The sequence below is a fragment of the Dipodomys ordii genome, unplaced genomic scaffold, assembly GCF_000151885.1.
Source record: "Dipodomys ordii isolate 6190 unplaced genomic scaffold, Dord_2.0 Scaffold146, whole genome shotgun sequence".
NCBI lineage: Eukaryota > Metazoa > Chordata > Mammalia > Rodentia > Heteromyidae > Dipodomys > Dipodomys ordii.
Window position 1 is genome coordinate 2,386,238 of NW_012267362.1, and position 18,557 is coordinate 2,404,794.

Genomic DNA, 18,557 nt, shown 5'->3' on the forward strand with positions numbered 1-18,557 from the left:
CAGAAAATTATTGGTGCCATGGAATTTTAAACTCTAGGATCCCCATCAGTTTTGCTTATTTTTCATTCTTAGTTGAGTGGTTTGCTGAGGGTGTTTATTTTGGTCTGAGTGGATCCGTTTTGCTGTCAGCAGCAAGTTGTTGCTGAGCTTTAGGACCAAAGAGGAAAGAACTGAGAAAAGATGGAGAGATCTTCCTTCTAAGCACTGTCTGTTCCTTGCTCCCAGCACCACCCTGTAGTTCCAATACCTTTTCCCAAAGCCATTCTAGTTTAGGCTAAGTAAAAATTAGCATTTAATCTAAGCACTTTAGTGTATTTTTTTTTCTGGTGCCAATACAGGAGCTTGAACTCAGGGCATGGGTGCTGTTCCTTAGCTTTTTCACTAAAGGCTGGTGCTCTACCACTTGAACTGCAGCTTCACTTTCAGCTTTTTGGTGACTTTCAGCTTTTTTCATGACTGAATTGGAGATAAGAGGCTCATGAACTTTCCTCCCTTAGCTAGCTTAGAAGTTTGATCCTCAGATCTTAGCCTCCTGAGTAACTTGGATTACTGATGTGAGCCATCAGCATCTGACCTACTATCTAATTCTTAAAATACATAAATGAGTACTTGTCTGAAATCACACATTAAATGGTTGAGTTTCAAAATGGCCAATCTGATCTCTGCTTTTAACCAAGAAATAGTATTTTAAAAAAAGGATTGTATTTACTCTCTCCTACTTTATTATAAAGGTTCATAATTAGGGTAGGATCAGGACTGAGATGTGAATCTAGTATAGAGTGCTTACCTAGCAAGTCTGAGAGCCTGGGTTCAATTCCTGTATAACCAAACAACAGTAAAACAAAAGACTGGTTGTATTGGCATCAAGATAGAGAACTAAAGATCAATGGGACAGATTAAAAAAAATAGGTCCACACTTGTATAGACAATTGGCTTTCAACAAAAGTACAAGGGTAATCCAAACAAGAATTCCTAGCCTGGGCTGGGAAGGTGGCTCAGTGGTAGAGCGCTTTCCTTGCATGCTTGAGGCCCTGGGTTCAATTCCTCAGCACCACATAAGCAGAAAAAAAAGCTGGAAGTGGTGCTGTGGCTCAAGTGGTAGAGCGCTAGCCTTGAGCTGAAGAGCTGAGGGACAGCGCCCAGGCCCAGAGTTCAGGCCCCACAACCAGATGCCCACCCCCCAAAAAAAAAAAGTATAGCCTGCCTGCCTGCCTTCCTTCCTTCCTGTGTGTTATGATGATATTGGGACTTCATCTTAGGGCCTAGGCACTGTCCCTGAACTTCTTTGTGTGTGTGTGTGTGTGTGTGTCCGGTCTGGGCCTGGGTGCTGTACCTCAGCTCTTCAGCTCAAGGCTAGTGCTCTACCACTTGAGCCACAGCGCCACTTCCAGCTTTTTTCTTTTTGCTTATGTGGTGCTGAGGAATCGAACCCAGGGCCTCAGGCATGCAAGGCAAGCGCTCTACCACTAAGCCACCTTCCCAGCTCCCCCCCCCCCGAACTTCTTTTGATGAAGGCTAGCACTCTACCAGTTGAGCCACAGCCCCACTTCTTTTTGGGGGAAGGAGGGTTATTGGAAATAAGAGTCTCACAGACTTTCCTGCCTGGGTTGGCTTTGAAGTATGGCCCAAGAAGCTACGATTACAGGTGTGCACCATAGTGCCTGGTTGTTTTGAAATTACTAAAATCACTGGCTGCCTGAAATTTTTTCAGATTTTTTTTTTTTGCAAAACAACAAACATATCTGTTTCAACATAAGTGTGCTAGTAGCGTAACACTAAAAATATTAAGGTTAACCAGCAAAGAAGGGAAATGGGGGAGAACTAGGGAAGGAGTGACATTGACCAAGAAACATTGTATTCATAACCTGACTTATGGAACTGTAACTCCTTTGTACAACTACTTAATAACAATTTTAAAAAGAGAGGAATAAAAAGATAAACCAGCAATATAGGACTTGGGGATTTAGCTCAATGGTAGAGCAATTGCCTAGACAGTGTGGGGACCTGGATTTGACACCTCCCTTCTCAAAAAAAAAATATCAGTGATACAGAGGCCAAAAGAAGATTGGAGATTTTAATCCTAGCTACTCAGGAGGCTGAGATCTGAGGATCACAGTTCAAAGCCAATCCAGGCAGGGAAGTCCATAAGATTCTTACCCCCAATTAACTACCTGAAAAAAAAAAACAGAAGTGGTGCTGGGGCTCAAGTGGTAGAATGCTCACCTTGAGCTGAAGAGCTGAGGGATAGTGCATAAGCCCTGAGTTCAAGTCCCATAACTGAAAAAAAAATTAAAAAGTATTTAGGGTTAGTATTTAGTTCAGTGGTAGAGTATGTGCTTAGTATGCATGAGGCCCTGGATTTGATCCCCTGAAGAGAGACAAACACAGACAGAGATTGAGAAAGATAGAGATTTCCCCCAGAATTTTTTTTTTTTTGGTCCAGTCGTGGGGCCTGAACTCTGGGCTTGGGCGCTGTCCCTCAGCTCTTCAGCTCAAGGCTAGCACTCTACCACTTGAGCCACAGCACCACTTCCGGCTTTTTTCTTTTTTGCTTATGTGGTGCTGAGGAATCGAGCCCAGGGCCTCAAGCATGTAAGGCAAGCGCTCTAACACTGAGCCACCTTCCCAGCCCCTTCCCCCAGAATTATAATAAACCAGGGAGGGGTTCCTGGTTCCAAGGAAAAGAAACTCAGGCCATCTTAAGGAAAAGAGAAATTACAAGGATATACATTGGCCAGACTGGAAAATGACTAGATGGCTAGCAGGAAGCAAGGTAGCATTAGGGTATACTGCCTTTTTCTTTTCTTTTTTGGTGCCAGCCTGGGGCTTGAATTCAGGGCCTGGGTGCTGTCCTTGAGCTTCTAATGCTGAAACATTTGAGCCACAACTACATTACAGCTTTTTTTTCTTTTTGGTAATTTAGTGGAGATATGTCTTGCAGACTTTCCTGCCTGGGCTGGCTTGAGATCATGATCCTCAGATCTCAACCTCCTGAGTAGCTAGGATTACAGGTATAAGCCACTGGTGCCTGGTTCTTATGACAATCCTTAAAACCTCACGATGAGGATGCAAGTCTGGCACAACCTTTTAAGGATTAGGCAATTCTTTATTATTTTTGGTGGTAGCCTGAACTTTCACTTGCTAGGCAAATCTGCTGTAACACTTGAACCACATCTGTGGCTTAGCTTTTAGCTTTTCCAGTCTTAAGACTGGCTTCAAACTGCAGTACTCTGGATCAGCCTCTTGGGGTAGCTAAAATTACAAGTGTGCACTACCCACACCCAGCAAAACCGTTTGACACTTTTTTGTTTTTATTTTTATTTTTTGTCGGTCATGGAGTTTGAACTCTGGGCTTGGTCACAGTCCCTATACTCTTCAACTCAAGGTGAGTGCTCTACCACTTAAGCCACAGCACCACTTCTGGTTTTCTAGTGCTTTATTGGAGATAAGAGTCTCATGGACTTTCCTGCCTGGGCTGGCTTTGAACTGTGATCCTCAGATCTCAGCCTTCTGAGTAGCTAGGATTACAGACGTGAGCCACAAGCACCCGGCTTGTTTCTATTTTTTAAGTACTAGGATTTGAACTCAAGGCAAAATGCTTGCTAGATAGGCAAAGGTTTACCACTGGAGCCACATCTCCATCCTTCAATTCTTATTTCTCAATTAAACCTCTGAAGAAAGCCAGTCTAATTCATTTAAATTATTATCAGTAAATGTACTGAGCTAAGCAAGCCCTTTACATTAGAAGTCATCAACTTAATGAGGTGGTTCCTAGGTGATGGGCATCAACACACATTCAGGACCTATGTTCTATGCCTATTGAATACAATAATTTCAACAAGGAAAGTCTGATGTAAAGAATTAGTAATCAGGGAGGAAGGGGGGGGGAGGAGAAGGGTTGGGATGGGGGGGGAGGGGGGAGGCTGGGAAGGGATGTGAAGGGTAAACCAAAGGAGGAGGCTGCAATGCTTGGTAAGAAATGTACGCATTATCCTGCCCATGTAATTGTAACCCCTCTGTACAGTATGTTCACAAATAAAAAAAATTAATTAATTTAAAAAAAAGAATTAGTAATCAGTAACAGGGGATTAGTAAGAGAACAACTATAGCAATAGTGAGTGCCCAACAAGACACAAATTTGGAAGAGGTTCTCTTGAAAAACTGACTTTGATGGAGAGAATGTAGCTTTGACCTAGGTGCTGAGATCTTGAAGGGGGCTGGAGAATGGGGGAAAGGAGAGGAGGATTGTCAACAAAAAACTAGGCCATTACTAAGTGAAGTGCTATGACTCCCTGGGAAGTTGCCTGCTGGGGCACAACAAGGCTTTCTGGGAAGCTGGCAGGGAGAATTTGCTAAGAACTTCCATCAGTGACATGCCACTGAAATTTTCGGAATGACCTGGATTATCCTACTGGCTTCTACACCTGGCAGAACCAAGACAGTAGCCAGAAGAAGCTCATGCCCTCTGCAGCCTCTTCCATAGTAAAATTTTTCTCTCAGATGGCAAAGGAAAGTTTGGAAGACCTGAGTTCCACAGTCACAAAGCAGGGCCATGAAGAGTGGGTTTGGAACCCGACCACCCACACATTATCTCCCATAAAAAATTTAAAAGCTAACTGGCATGTTCAAAAATAGCTGTACTGAACAAGGTTTGGTATAACTCCATTTCCCACATCAGGATCAGATATTCCATTCAAGAAGAAATGTCTTTTGCTGGCACTGCTGGATCTAGGAGGACTCGAAAGTTTCTAAGAGGGAGAGAGGACAAGACTTTTTGCATCTGCTCAGCAAGTGCCATTTGTTTTAATTTCAGTTGTTAGGGGGTTAGAATTGATGGGATACACATACACACACACACACACACACACACACACACACACATCCATTGTGTGTTAAAACCGACCCAATTAGCTAAGTAATTGACAGAATAAAGCGCCAGGGGAAGGTACTTGCAGATCAGAGCTTATGAGAATTTCCTTGCGGTTTTATTTTCCCAACCCTTATGATAAACCTCATAGTTTATGTGCAGTATGAAATGCATTAGGTCAGCTGTTCAACTTGAACAGCACAATCCTTTGTTCTGTGAGCTGAAATAGCACTCTCCTACACACCTGAATATATTATACCTGCATGCTACAGCACAGATCATGATTATGTAAGAGATATGACTAACAAAAAAGCACAGATAAGGGCTAGGAGTAACTTAGTAGAATGCCTGCCTAGGAAGTGTAAGGCTGAGTTCAAGCCACAAGGCCACCAAAAACAAAATCATAACTTGTGATGGCACTTTCACCTCCATTCTTTTGTACTGGAGAGCCTGAACTCCGCGCCTTGAGTTTTTAGTTGCTGAGCTTTTCCCACTCACAGCTGGTGCTCAAACACTTACACCACACCTCTGGTTCCAGCTTTTTGCTGGCTTACTGGAGAGGTCTTGTGAATTTGCCTGCCTGGGATGGCACTGAACTTCAAACCTGAAACCTCAGTATGTGTATAGTTAGGATTATAGGTGTGAGCCACTGGAGTCCAGCTTCAACTTGGGTATTTTAAATGCTCAAACCATTTAAATACCGAACTATTCCAAGCAGGGTTGTATTGAACGGAGTAGCATAATTTAGGTATGCTAAATGCAGATTCTTCAGGGGCTGAGGATAGAGCTCAGAAGCAGCACATTTACCTACTGTGTGTAAGCCTTGCTCCAATCCTCTGCATGGCAAAGACAAAAACCAGAAGCCCATTTTTAAAAAGTTTGTACTACACTGGGTATGTGGTACATGCCTAGAACCTCAGTAGTTAGGAAGTGAAGGCAGGATTGAGGCCTTCCTTCCAGGGCTGTACTGACACTACATATTTAAAAAAATAAAGAAATAAAATAAATCCGGGCTGGGAAGGTGGCTCAGTGGTAGAATGCTTGCCTTGCATACATGAGGCCCTGGGTTCAATTCCTCAGCACCACATAAGCAGAAAAAAAAAAAAAAAAGCCAGAAGTGGCACTGTGGTAGAGCACTAGTTTTGAGCTGAAGGACAGCACCCAGGCTCAGAGTTCAGGCCCCACAACTGGACCCCCCCAACACACACACAAAAAATCCAAATACACCCCTATTCCCCACCTTACTGGCTTTCATGAAGATTTTTACCTTTTCTGTCTACCTATGTATGTCACTTGATGGTCAATTCAAACATGAATTTTCTTCAAAAAAGCAAACAGCATTTTAAAAGAGGAATTTGTTCATTTAATGAATTTCTTCTTAAATTTAATTAGGTACAAATGTTTAGCCCATGTTATGGAGGACTCTTGGCTCCATGTAGCAGTTTTGCAAGGTAGCTTCTGAGTGTCCTTCGGTTGGCAAACGTAACCACTGGGTTAAAATACATGTTGGTACAGAAACACCACTATATTGTCATCAACACTCACTTTTAGTCCTGCCACTAATGAAATCTATCACTCTGGGCTTATTGTTTTAAAAATAACTGGTTATAAAAATTTCCTTCAAGTCCAGATGGTAAATACTAACATACAGTCCAAGAAAAATTAACACCAATAAGCACCTTTAACATGGAACTAACTAATCAGGAGATTACCCTCCTCAGTGACTGACAAAACATCTCCAACAAAAGTACCGGCTATTAAGAATATCAGATTTGAATCTAGTTTAAAATTGATTTTTATCTATCTATAGCCAAGGTTATCTCTCCACACAGTGTGACTTTACTAGTATTTTATCCACTTAAGAGAACTTTAAAAAAGAAAAGGTAACAAATGGGGGAAAAGCCAACACCCAGAATAAAGGATTTAATCCAGTATTTATTCCACACTCATGATAGTTCTCAGAATACAGGTCATAAGAACAATCTATCAATTTGCTGATAGTCTTAAATAATGCAGCACAGCATTACTTTTAATATTGTTCTATATTATGTTTAAAAACAAAACAGCAATCTTCATTATCAATAAAAAAAGTTTAGTTTTAAAAAAGGATGCTATATCAAGCTGTTTCATAATTTAAGTATTTTCCACTTATAAAAATGCTTTGGAAGCTTGAGGCTTGAATCTGTTTCTCTATTCATCTGCCCCACCCTCTCCCAATTACATATTAGTACAGGGTTGCTCCAAGAATGCTAGGCTTTAGACATTAATTTTTTTTAATATAGTACTTTAAAAATCTGAGAAAGAATCAAGGAAAAAAAAAGGTTACATGTAGTTTTCAAATAAAAAAGGATAACTAAGTGAATACGTTTTAGGCATACTAAATGTCCCTTTGAGGTAGAATGCTAAAAGGACTTGATCCAATCACAGCCTAATTTAAACTTCTGCATCAGAAACTAACTTCTTATAAATTCTCTCTAAAGTTAACTGTGGAGAATATTAAGTACAACATATTAACAAGAGCCTTTCAAGATAATATACAGTGGACAAGAATTGTTAAGCCTACAATTGTCGCCTTCATGTACACTGAAAACACAACTCTCCTAGAAGACGACATCCAAGATCCATTCCCAAAGTCTTCAGCATTCTATTATGAAAGCACAGCCATGCTAACTTCAGTACACAACCATAATCCCACACCTACAAAAAAATATAAGTAGCGGCAGTTTATTGCCTTATACAAATTTAACCAACATGGCAACCATGCCTAAAGGAATTAAAACATTTCAGGACATATGTACAGACTGTACATCTTAAAAAAAACAACAACAACCAAACAATAAAAATGCAAGAACATTCTGTGCATCATGTATCATCAACTCAACTGGGTGAAAATGTCAATGCAATGAATGGGATTACAAAGGCACTTCCCTACACCAAATGAAGAAATGAAAATGCAGCCTATGGAGAGCTTGAAGAGTTTAACTACTGCACAATTTCAACTCAGGGGAAAAAAAAGCAGATTTAATCAAATGTTGATAGGATTCAATGTGATCCACTTATACAAAAATCTTCACACAGTCTCATCTTTGTTTTTCTGTGGCTTTTCTTGGCTCTCTTGTTCAACACTTTGGCTCCTCCGACGCTTGTCTGGCTGGTCCTTACTATCATGATCTCGTTTGTGGGAACGTTCTTTGCTTCTGCTACGCTTTCTAGATTTCTCTTTGCTGGGACTATGTTGTTTTTTTTTCTCAATACTGTCAGTTCTTCCTTGACTGCCACTTCTACTTCGTTTATTTGATTTTTCTTTGTTTTCATTTTTGTGCTTACTTGATCTCTCTTTGCTCCTGCTCCTGCTTCGTTTCCCTGCATTTCTACTTCGACTCCGACTCCGGTGTTTCCTCTCTCTGCTTCTACTTCTACTGTGTTTTTTTTCTTTCTTGGAATCTTTTTTGTCCTCTCTATGCCGCCTATCATCTTTGTCTTCTTTATGTTTCTTCTCTTCTACCTCCCCCCTACTTCTCCGTTCCTTGGAGCGTTCTCTGGACCGGTCCCTCTCCTTTTCTCGATCAATACCTCTTTCCTTATCATACTCTCGATCTCGTCTCCTCCCTCTCTCATTTTCTTTCTCTCTTTCCCGATCCCTGTCTCTTCTGTCCCCTTTCCTATCTCGACTCCGACTGCGGCTCCTATGCCTTTCCCTACTCCTGCTATGCCTACGATCTAACCCCCGATCAATACTTCGGGATCTTCGCCTTTCTTTTTCTCTTTCTTTGGCTTCCCGCTCTAGCCGCTGGCGTTCCTTCTCTCTTTCTAACTCTCTGTCAAAACTAGAAGACCCATGGCCCTCCCGATGATGACTTCTGCTTCTTGATCTTCTTGGGGATCTCCGTGGACTCAGAGACCTCCTTGGAGATCTAAAAAATGGGAAATAAGGAAATATCAATAAAAATATTATAAAGAGCTGGGGACACAGCTCAACGCACTGGGTTGAATTCCCAACACCATGCAATGCCCCTTAAGCCCCTTCCTTCAAAACCTACCCAAACATATTGCAAAAATCCTATTAGCACTGTTCAATCCTATCTTACATACAATCAGGAACAATTAAATCCTCAGTTGGAAGTATAGTTCAGTGGTAGAGTGCTTCCTCACATATAAATCCTTGGGTTTAATTGTCCACATAAGGAAATAAAATGAGCAGTGTGACGGTGGCTCATGTCTGTAGTCTTAACTACTTAGGAGGCTGAGATCTGAAGATTGCAGTTCGAAGCCAGCACAAGCAGAGAAAAATCCCTGTGAGACTCTTTTTATCTTCAATTAACTACTTGAATAAGCCAGAAGTGGCACTATAGCTCAAGTGGCAGAGTGCTATAGCTTTGAGTAAAAAGAGGCTCAGTGACAGCGTCCAGGCCCCTCATTCAAGCCCCACGAAAGGCAAAAAAAAAAGCTCAGAGACAGTATCCATGCAAGCCAGGACTGGCGTACACAAAAAGGCTATTTTTTACGGGGAGGGGGAAGAAGTAACACACTAGTAAAATGAACAGTATAAAACCTGCCAGACTCTGGTGGCTCATACCTATCTATATAATCTTAGCTACTCAAGAGGCTGAGATCTGAGAATTGTAGTTTGAAACCAGCCCTAGCAGACAAATCTCAGAGGCTTTTTATCTCCAACTAACAAAACAATGGAACTGACGATGTGGCCCAAGCACTGAAATACCAACTGTGACTAAAAAAGTTGGAGAGGGTAAGAACTCTGAGTTCAAGTCCTAGTAGTGGCACATAACCTAACCTCCCCTCCCCTCCCCCACCCCCCCCCCCCCCACAGCCTCTTAAGAACTTGCTACTAATTACCAAGAACCACCAGCTTGTATAGAGTATACTTTCAAAAAACCCCACCAAAACAGTTTGTAACATTACCTTGAACGCCTGCGTTCCACATGTCTGTCTATTTCTTCAGCACCTTCTTTTCCATCTTTCTTGATTTTCCTAGGTCGAGTTTTAATCTGTTGATCAATGTTCTTCTGAACTGGAACAGGAATTCTTGGAAACAAAGTAGAAAACCACTCCAGTTTTGTGAGAAAAGACCGAAGCATTTCTCCAATGGTCATTACACAGCCTCCACCAGCCTTCACATCTAGGTCCTATGAAACACAAAAGATACCCTAACCGTCAAAAAAAAAAAAGGTGATTTCAGCATATAGCTGCATACTAAAATAATTTACCATCTTTGGAATCTCAAGTATAAAAAGATTCTAACAGGAAAGTTTCAATTTTTGCATCCTAATCTGGTAATGAATGATAAGAGAAGTATTTGGGCTTAGTGTGTACATGCAGGCGAGAACAAACCCTGCAGTTTCATGGGCATAAAGGGAACTGAGTTAATATGAAAAACCCCTTACATGACTAACAACTGACTTAAATTTCCATTCCACATACTTACTAAGAATATCTGTCTGTGGACACATTTGAATACATTATACCTGGTAATGTAACCTAGGTATATGAACTAGTTCAGTTAACTCTTGGCTATCTTTTAATAGCTGCAATACAAAATGAAGCCCTAAGAAAACTGGAAGCAATAGCAAACCAACTGCCATGAAGCAGTGAGGTTTCTAATTTAAAGTTATGTAGAAAATAAATAAATGAACAAATAATTGGAAACGCATAATCCATGATGACCATTGTCTCTGAAAAGGGTCATTACCGCATGAAGGCCTTCTTGCTATGCCCTCTCACAGCTCAGGACATGTTAGTCAGCTATTGTCAGTCCCAAACCTATAGTGCAAGCACACAAGGAAAGTGAGATTTGTTATCTAAACAGGAAAACAAGAGCTAAAGGTAAAACTGCTTGCACTCACACACATTTAAGTGTTCAGATATACAGTATTTCCAAATATAATCGCTGCAGATATCTAAAGAAGAAAACATGAGTTAGCTTAAGTAGAGGACCTGAGAGTTTGTAAAAAACAGATTAATTAGAAACATTCAGAAAAAAACCTAATGTAACAGTTATAAAGAGGGACATGCTTTTTTTTGAAGACAGAAAGAAGTGCTTTAGTAAAAACACTCAACTAAAGAAGAAAAAAGCTTTAATGATTATGGTTATCAACTAGAATGCTTTCTGGATCTTCTGAGTTATTAAACTGATCAGTAAATAGTCCAAAAGGGGAAGGAAAAAGGGTAGAGAAAAATAAAAATGTCTAAATGAGACTATTTTAGGTGTGCAATAGTGAAAATAAGACCTTTTCATTTAGAACATTCTATAATTCAACAAATTCTTTTTGAGATTTTAAAACAGGACTTAACATACAGCCTACAAAAATCTGTTTTATTAGGGGAGAAGCCAAGAGCCCGTGGCTTGTGCCTGTAATAGCTATTAAGAAGCTGAGACTGGGAGGATTGGGGTTTGAAGCCAGACAGGGCAGAAAAGTCAGAGACTCCATCCCCAAGGTACCAGGAAAAATGCCAAACTGGAGGCACGATGCAAGTAGTAGAGCATCAGTTGTAAGCAAAGAAGCTCAGCAGGACAAGAGGCCCTAAATTAAGCTGGTAACAGTACAAGCACACACAAAAAAGTGGAAATTACACGTACACAGTTCATAACTGAGTACATTGATATATTTTAGACTTAAGTATGTAAACAAATTAACACAAGTATGCTTTAAATCTGACTCAGTAAATACAGCTTTCTGAAGTAAACTTCCTTTTCTGAACACATGTGAGTCTCAGGGTGGCAAGCTAGATTAAAAATTTTTTAAAACTGAAGTAATTAAGTTCTTTTTTTTTTGCTTTTGGCAGTGCTAGGCATCAAACCCATGTCTTTACCAACATGTTAAAAAATAATTCTTTTTAAATCATGTGTGGTATACTAGGAGTCCAAAAGTTCTAATTAGCCAGATATGGTGATGTATGTAATCCGATATTTAGGAGTCTGAAGGGAAAGACTCCAAGTTGGAGGCCAGCCTGAGTAACACAGTGAGACTCTCACTTCAAAATTTAAAAAAAAGCAAAGAAATAAAAAAAAGCTAGAATTAAAATACTTTGTCATCTTGACTAAGTCACAACAATCTCCCTAAGTGTGTACTTCTATGCAAATGGATACTAGCATTTGGATCAACATGCAATGTGTAAGTCTCTTATTACCTCAATCTGCAGCATGGCCCTCTTAAAAAACTCACTATCAACTGTACAAGGATCAATACAATACACAGGATATAATTTGGAGAGAAAAATTTTGGTCATTAGCAATATATATTAAATAAATGAAAATACTAATGCCATCAAGTCTTAGCAAAAGGACAATAACTCCAAGTGTGATTGAATTAAGTGTATAGAAAATCCTAGAAAACACTAAAACTCTAATGAATAGGAGTATGAAAGTAAGCAGAAAAAAAAACGAATTATTACCCTTGCTGACATACCTCTTCATCATCAAGGAAAGACTCAAACCAGTCCCACAGGTCTGTAGGGGGCTGTGTATACCTAGAAAAATGAAACATTTATTACGCCGTGAATCAAAATGAAGCTATTAATTTTAAATTGTAGATAAATACATGCATACCTTATATACATAAATCCAAGGGCTCTAATATATGGAGAGTCTGTATGTGTTATAAGACCCATCACTTGCTTTCGAGTTAACTTCAAAGTAAATAATTTGTATAACAGGCAAAAAGCTGTAGAAACAATCCCTCCTGTTCCAACACCTCGAACCTTTAGGGGAAACAGTTAAAAAGGAAAACAATTAACAGATACCTCACACCCAAAATCTGATCAAAACCTAAGAAGCCATAATTCTTAAGAGTGAAGTATAAAAACAGTTCTCCTGACCATTCACTGGAAAACTGAATTTACATTTTTAAATGTCTAAGATCTGCAAATAAATTCTCAGTTGACTGTAATGAGACTTAGTTTTCCAATAAACTTAGTTATCAGACAGAAGAACTGAAAAAATGCACGTACTTCTACTTACCCCTCCGCACATCCCCGTCTGGCCAGCTGTTTTTCTGCTTCCTTTCTCCCATGGCTCAACATGTGTGACCTGAAAATAGAAAAGAGGAACACAACAAACATTCACACTTTGAACTTTTTTAAAACCTGAGTGAAGTAATCTCAAATTCATAATAGAGCAGTTTCCCAAAAACTATTTTGGCATTTTTGTATACATTATTGTTCATTTACATTAAGAGTGTAAAAATCTTTGGAAAACATTGTATAGACTCTGAAAGAAAACAAAACTACTAGCACTTAACAAAACCTTCAAAAGTCTGCAGAGCAGAAATCCCATTAAACTAGATAGCTCCTTCCTATCTACACGTGAGAATCAGGAAATTTGCACAACTTCTTAAGAATCACTTAAAGATTTACATTTTAACAAAACTTCAGTTTACAATTTGAAGTAAAAAGTATTACTAAAACTTAAGCATTAACTTGAAGAGTATCTTCAAAATAACCAGAATTGTATAATTTTTTGATGGATTTTAAATCTATTATCATACAATAAGAAGTAGTGACTGAGGATGTAGCTCAGAGGTAGTGTGCTTGCCTTAGCATGGATTAGATCCCCAGAATCCTTCAAAGTTCACTAGAATTGTAACAAATTACTTTGATAAAGAATTATAGACATTTCTAGTTTTTAAATTTTATTTGTAATTTTATAATTTTAACTAGGATCAAGTTGTTTTTTTGTGTGTTTTTTCGTATTGGTCCTGGGGCTTGAACTCAGGGCTGAGCACTTTCCCTTAGCTTTTTTGCTCACCATTAGCACTCTACCACTTGAGCCACAGATCTATTTCCAGTTTTGTAGTGATTAATTGGAGATAAGTCTTAGGGACTTTCTTGCTTGGGCTGGCTTCCACCTATGATCCTCAGATCTCAGCCTCCTAAGTAGTTAGGATGAGACGTGAGCCACCATTGCCCAGCTTCAAATTCATTCTAGTTTTAATGCATTTTTAGACTAATTATGCAAACCAATCTGATTTTCCCAGAACATAAACTATCAGAAGTGTGAACAGGCATTAAGAAATAGCATTATCTTTATAAAAACCATACAAGACATTTTTACATATGAAAGAAATCCACAAAACTTGTTCCTTAAATCCAGTTATTTCAGTACATATTCTTAAGTCTATTTTCACATATATGTGAAAACATTTTGTAGTCCTCACTGCTTAGACAAGGAAGTTTGCATTTAGATTTAAGCACTACACTGTTTTGCTCGACTCCTTGGCTTTTAGAGCTTACTTCTGGAATTTGCTATATAATGATGCTTTAATTCCTTAAAAGTTAGACAAAGAGTAGGTACAGTATAAGGATAAAAATCAGATGGATCAAAGTATTATAAGCCTACCTATGTCACTGATTATTTGATCCAAATACCTTAACAAAACCTGGGTCTTTCTTAAGTTGTTTGAAAACAATACTTGAAACTAAACTGAAAACAAGAATTTTCTACTATAGCAACATTTACCTAGTTTTTAAGACAGCCTATACAAAAGGTGCAGGAACCCAATTCTCACCTATTCAAAGTTAGCTGCATGATTAATTATTGTGTGCCACACTGTATCCATGTTGAAAGATCTTACCTTTAAAAAGTTAAAACTAGTACATATTGTTACAGTTAAACCTACTACACTCTTGTAAACTAATACCAAATTTGTTACCCAAAGTTAAATTGTATTCCCCCAGATGTTTTCTATAAAAAAGTAACATAACCTAAGCAATTAACTGCGAAAAATGGCAAGCAAAAGAGAATGTCCTTTTGTCAACACACGTATTCAGATGACAGAAAAATACATGGGTCTGTCGAGTTTTAAAGTGTCAATACAAACAAAATACTGTCTACTTGATGTTCTAGTTAAAAATGCTTAAGCACCCTGGGCTATTATTAATATACGTTAAAACGTAAACTAACTTTGGAGGCCTGGAAGTTATTTTTTAAATTATGTAATTTGCAAGGAAGCGGAGAAAGCTAACCTCGTCTGTGACGACCAAAAACCAATGGCCCCCAAAAAAATCTAAGTAGCCGTTTATTTAACCAGGGAAATAGGCATTTATGGCGATTGAGCATGATTAATAGTGCATACCTCTACCTGCGACCCTGGGCTGCTCCGAGCCTCGCTGCAAGACTGAGTCAATCCTGCTAACGAAACAAGAACTGAGACAAGAGTGCAGTGAGGAGGCGCCTGGTGAGCTCCCCAGCACAGCCAAGCCAGCACCGACCCTGCCGCAGAAGCCCAGGGCCCAGATAATTCGCAATATGCCCAATGCGCAGGTGGCTGGGACCTCTTACTCCTCACTTCCTGCTGGGAAAATTTCCAGGCCTTCTGTACACCTCTTGCCCTGGCACCTCTCCACCCTCATACCGCCCAGCCCTCTACTCTACACCACACACACACACGCGCGCGCGCGCGCGGGCACGCGCGTGCGCGCACACACACACTCACACTCACACATACACTCACAGCACTAACCATTATCCTGTCTGTCCTGGACAGTACCAAACACGAGGCCAACACCGAAGTCACTACACGCTCTGGCCCAGGGGTGAGAGAGACAGAAAAGCACCAAGTTGGCGCTGGGGGGAGAGATCCGCATCGTAAGGAATGTTATCTTTAAGACCGTGAACTGGATGGAGAGGCTTTGGTTACTCTTTTTTTCTCCGTTCTCCTAAAACCCTCTCTCCCCCCCACCCCAAACGAATCCCCTCCCAGGGCTAGGCAGGAGGCGGAGGAGAAAAAGAGGAAACCTCGATAGCGGCGGGGGAGCTCCTGGTTCTTAAAAAAAAAAAAAGATCTGTAAAGAAGACAAGGCGGCCCCCGGCCCGACCCCGGGTCCCTCTCCTCGACCCGCCAACCGGGCCTCGGTTCCCCTTCCTCCCCACCTCCCCACACCCCCCCCTACACACACACACCACACCCACAAAGCCTCAGGCCTCGGAGGAGCGGGGAGGGGGGTGGGGAGGGAGGCCGCCTCCACCGGGTTTTCCTCCAGACCCCCTCGGAGCCCGGACCTGGAATCCCCCCACCAGGCCTTCCCCCCCCCACCCACACCCACCACCCCATCAAGGCCCAGTCGCGACGTACCTTGAAGTAGATCTCGTCCACCACCTCGTGGTAGGTCTTGAGCTCGTACAGCTGCACTTTGAAGTAGGGCGACGACAGGATGTTGGTCAGGATCATGGGGTTGAGGTTCATCGTCTTCTCGTTGCCCCACAGCGGCAGCACGTTGCCCTGCTTGCCCGACACCGCGGGCTTGGCGGCCCCGCCGCCGCCGCCGCCGCCGCCGCCTGGTGCTGCTGCGGCTGCGAGTTGCCCGTCAGCGCCGGGCTGTTGTTGGCCATGTCGCGGCTGGAGGAGGGAGGGAGGGAGGGCGGGCGGGGGAGGGGGCCACGCTCGGTCGCGCTCGCTCGTCGGGACAACGGTCCGGGACCCTACTCCATGGATCGCCGCCCCAGGAGCTGGGGCCCGCGCTGTGGCTATGCCCCAGCCAAGCGAGGCACGGGAGGGCGGGGCGGGGGGAAGTCGACGAACGGATCCCGGGGCTAGACAGCAGACGCCCCGCCACCCCGAGATGCGGGGCTGCGAGTACTCCGGGCAAGAAGGCAAAGCCGGCGACCCCGGAGCGCGATCTCTTCCGCCAACTGCCCCTGGGAACAAGATGGCGGGCCCGGCGGATGTGACGTAACACCCCCAGCGATCCAAGCTACGCCGGCGGCCAATCAGAGACGCCCGAGCGGGCTGGCGCGTCCTCTTCCCGGTGCCGCGCCGTTCTCTGCGTGCCGGAGTCGCTGCAGTGTCGGCTTTGAGGAGTTTCCCCATCTCTCCTCACACACCCTACCAGGCACCGGCAGTGGGTTTTAGAGTTTGCCCTGGTTGATAGTCGGCCCCGAAAGGTGCTCGCATGAGGCCGCTGTGGACTCGGGGGGTTCGTGACTCCTTTGGAAGATCGGAGGCCTCGACCTGAGTTCCCTGCTTTAGAGTCTCCCAGAGGGCAATGCTGATGAAAGGGTTTTCAGCTCTGCCCAGGCCTGTAGTGTCCAGAACTCTTCAAGATCCTCAACCCATTTGTAATCCTGTCATAGTATCTTGTGAGCACTAAAGAAGCTACCTGACCTGTAGCAACTAGTAGAGTGTTCCAGGTACTGATAGGTGACTTTTTTTTTCTATCTTACTCTAGATCTTTCAATTCTACTAATATTTTGGGCTCTGCACTAGGGCAGGGGTTGAGTGAGTACAGGAGGTAAAGAAAAGGTGTAGGGGTTGGGGGGGGGGTAGTTGAGGTGGGAGGGAAGGGATGGTAGGGGAAAAACAGAGGAGGCAACAATGCTTGATAAGAAATGTACTCATTACCTTGCCCATGTAACTGTAACCCCTCTGTATGGTATTTTCATAATAAACTTATTTTTTTTTTAAAAAAGATGTAATAAGTCCATCATTCTCGGCTCCCAAAGGGACAGACAGAAAAGACGAATGGATGATTAAGGCTGCAGAGAGTAAGTTTCTACAGATGCACTCAAAGTAGGCAGTTTTATTGGCAGAGAACAGCTTGAATATAGGGCAGGAAAAGGTTTTGATTAAATAATAAATAGTCCAGTTGAAGAGAGCCAGGACATACATAGATATAGATACAAATAATAGATATATATAGGGGCATGGTGGCCATGGAATGCCACTATTCAGTATGAAGATGAAACATCAGGAATTCAATGATATTTAAAACAAGGGTTACTCCATGTTACTTTGTGCTGGTACTAAGGCTTGAACTCAGGAACACAAGCTCTCAGACTTTTCATCCAGTTTAGATGGTCAAATTATTTATTTATTTATTTGTTTAGTCGGCCACGGGGCTTGAACTCTGAGCTTGGCACTGTTCCTGCGCTCTTCAGGTCAAAGCGAGCTCTCTACTGTTTGAGCCACAGCACCACTTCTGGTTTTTTAGTGGTTTATTGGAGATAGTCTCACGGACTTTACTGCCCAAGCTGGCTTTGAACCACAATCCTGAGATCTCAGCTTCCTGAGTAGCTAAGGTTACTGGCGTGAGCCACTGGCACAGTGCTAGACAGTCAATTTTGATTGCCAGTTTGATGGGATTAAGAAATAACTAGGACCGGTGGCGGTGGTACTGTGGCTCAAGTGGTAGAGTACTCGTCTTGAGCTAAAGAGCGCAGGGACAGGGCCCAAGCCCAGAGTTCAAGCTCCATGACCAACCAAAAAAATAAATAAATAACTAGGAAGCAGGCACATAGAGTTCAAGCCTGTAATCCTATGGAGGTTTGGAGTCAGCCCTTACAGGAAAATCCCTGAGACTGACTTTTTTTCCCCCTTCTTTTTGCTGGTCCTGGGGCTTGAACTTAAGGCCTGGGCTCTGTCCTTGAGAGCTCCTTTTGCTCAAGGCAAGTGGTCTACCACTTGAGCCACAGCTCTACTTCCAGACTAGTGGGATAGCTTACATGGTAGAAAGCCAGTAGTGTGCAAGAAAGCAGAGTAAGTTCAAAGGTCTTAAGATGAAGTCCTTATTCCAGAACAACAACAAAATACTTCACAAAAAAACAAAACAAAAACACCAAAAAGTGGATAAAATTATATATCTATACATATATATTGCTTTCTGTGCCACAAAATTAACTAAAACATTTTTCCTGATAAAAGGATCTCTAGGGACTGGGAAGGTGGCTCAGTGGTAGAGC

The 18,557-nt window shown here is 41.9% G+C and overlaps 1 protein-coding gene across 1 annotated transcript; it reads right to left on the reverse strand.

Moving 5' to 3' along the window:
- Nucleotides 1-6,782: 6,782 nt before the first annotated feature.
- Nucleotides 6,783-16,689, reverse strand: Prpf38b (pre-mRNA processing factor 38B). Its single transcript, XM_013031850.1, has 8 exons — nt 16,110-16,689; nt 15,955-16,068; nt 14,956-15,008; nt 12,843-12,911; nt 12,432-12,583; nt 12,292-12,352; nt 9,788-10,011; nt 6,783-8,781 (listed from the first exon to the last, which is right to left on the reverse strand). Exons 1-8 carry the CDS (start codon nt 16,687-16,689, stop codon nt 7,938-7,940), a joined length of 2,097 nt encoding a protein of 698 aa, XP_012887304.1. The 3' UTR covers nt 6,783-7,937.
- Between the last annotated feature and the right edge of the window lie 1,868 nt (nt 16,690-18,557).

Coding starts and splice junctions, on each gene's coding strand:
- Prpf38b (XM_013031850.1), bottom strand. CDS start 16,689: ATGGGGAAACTCCTCAAAGCCGACACTGCAGCGACTCCGGCACGCAGA. Junction 12,912..14,955: donor GCCCAGGGTCGCAGGTAGAG/GTATGCACTATT, acceptor TTCTATTTTCAG/GTCACACATGTTGAGCCATG. Junction 8,782..9,787: donor GTGGAACGCAGGCGTTCAAG/GTAATGTTACAA, acceptor CCCATTTTTTAG/ATCTCCAAGGAGGTCTCTGA.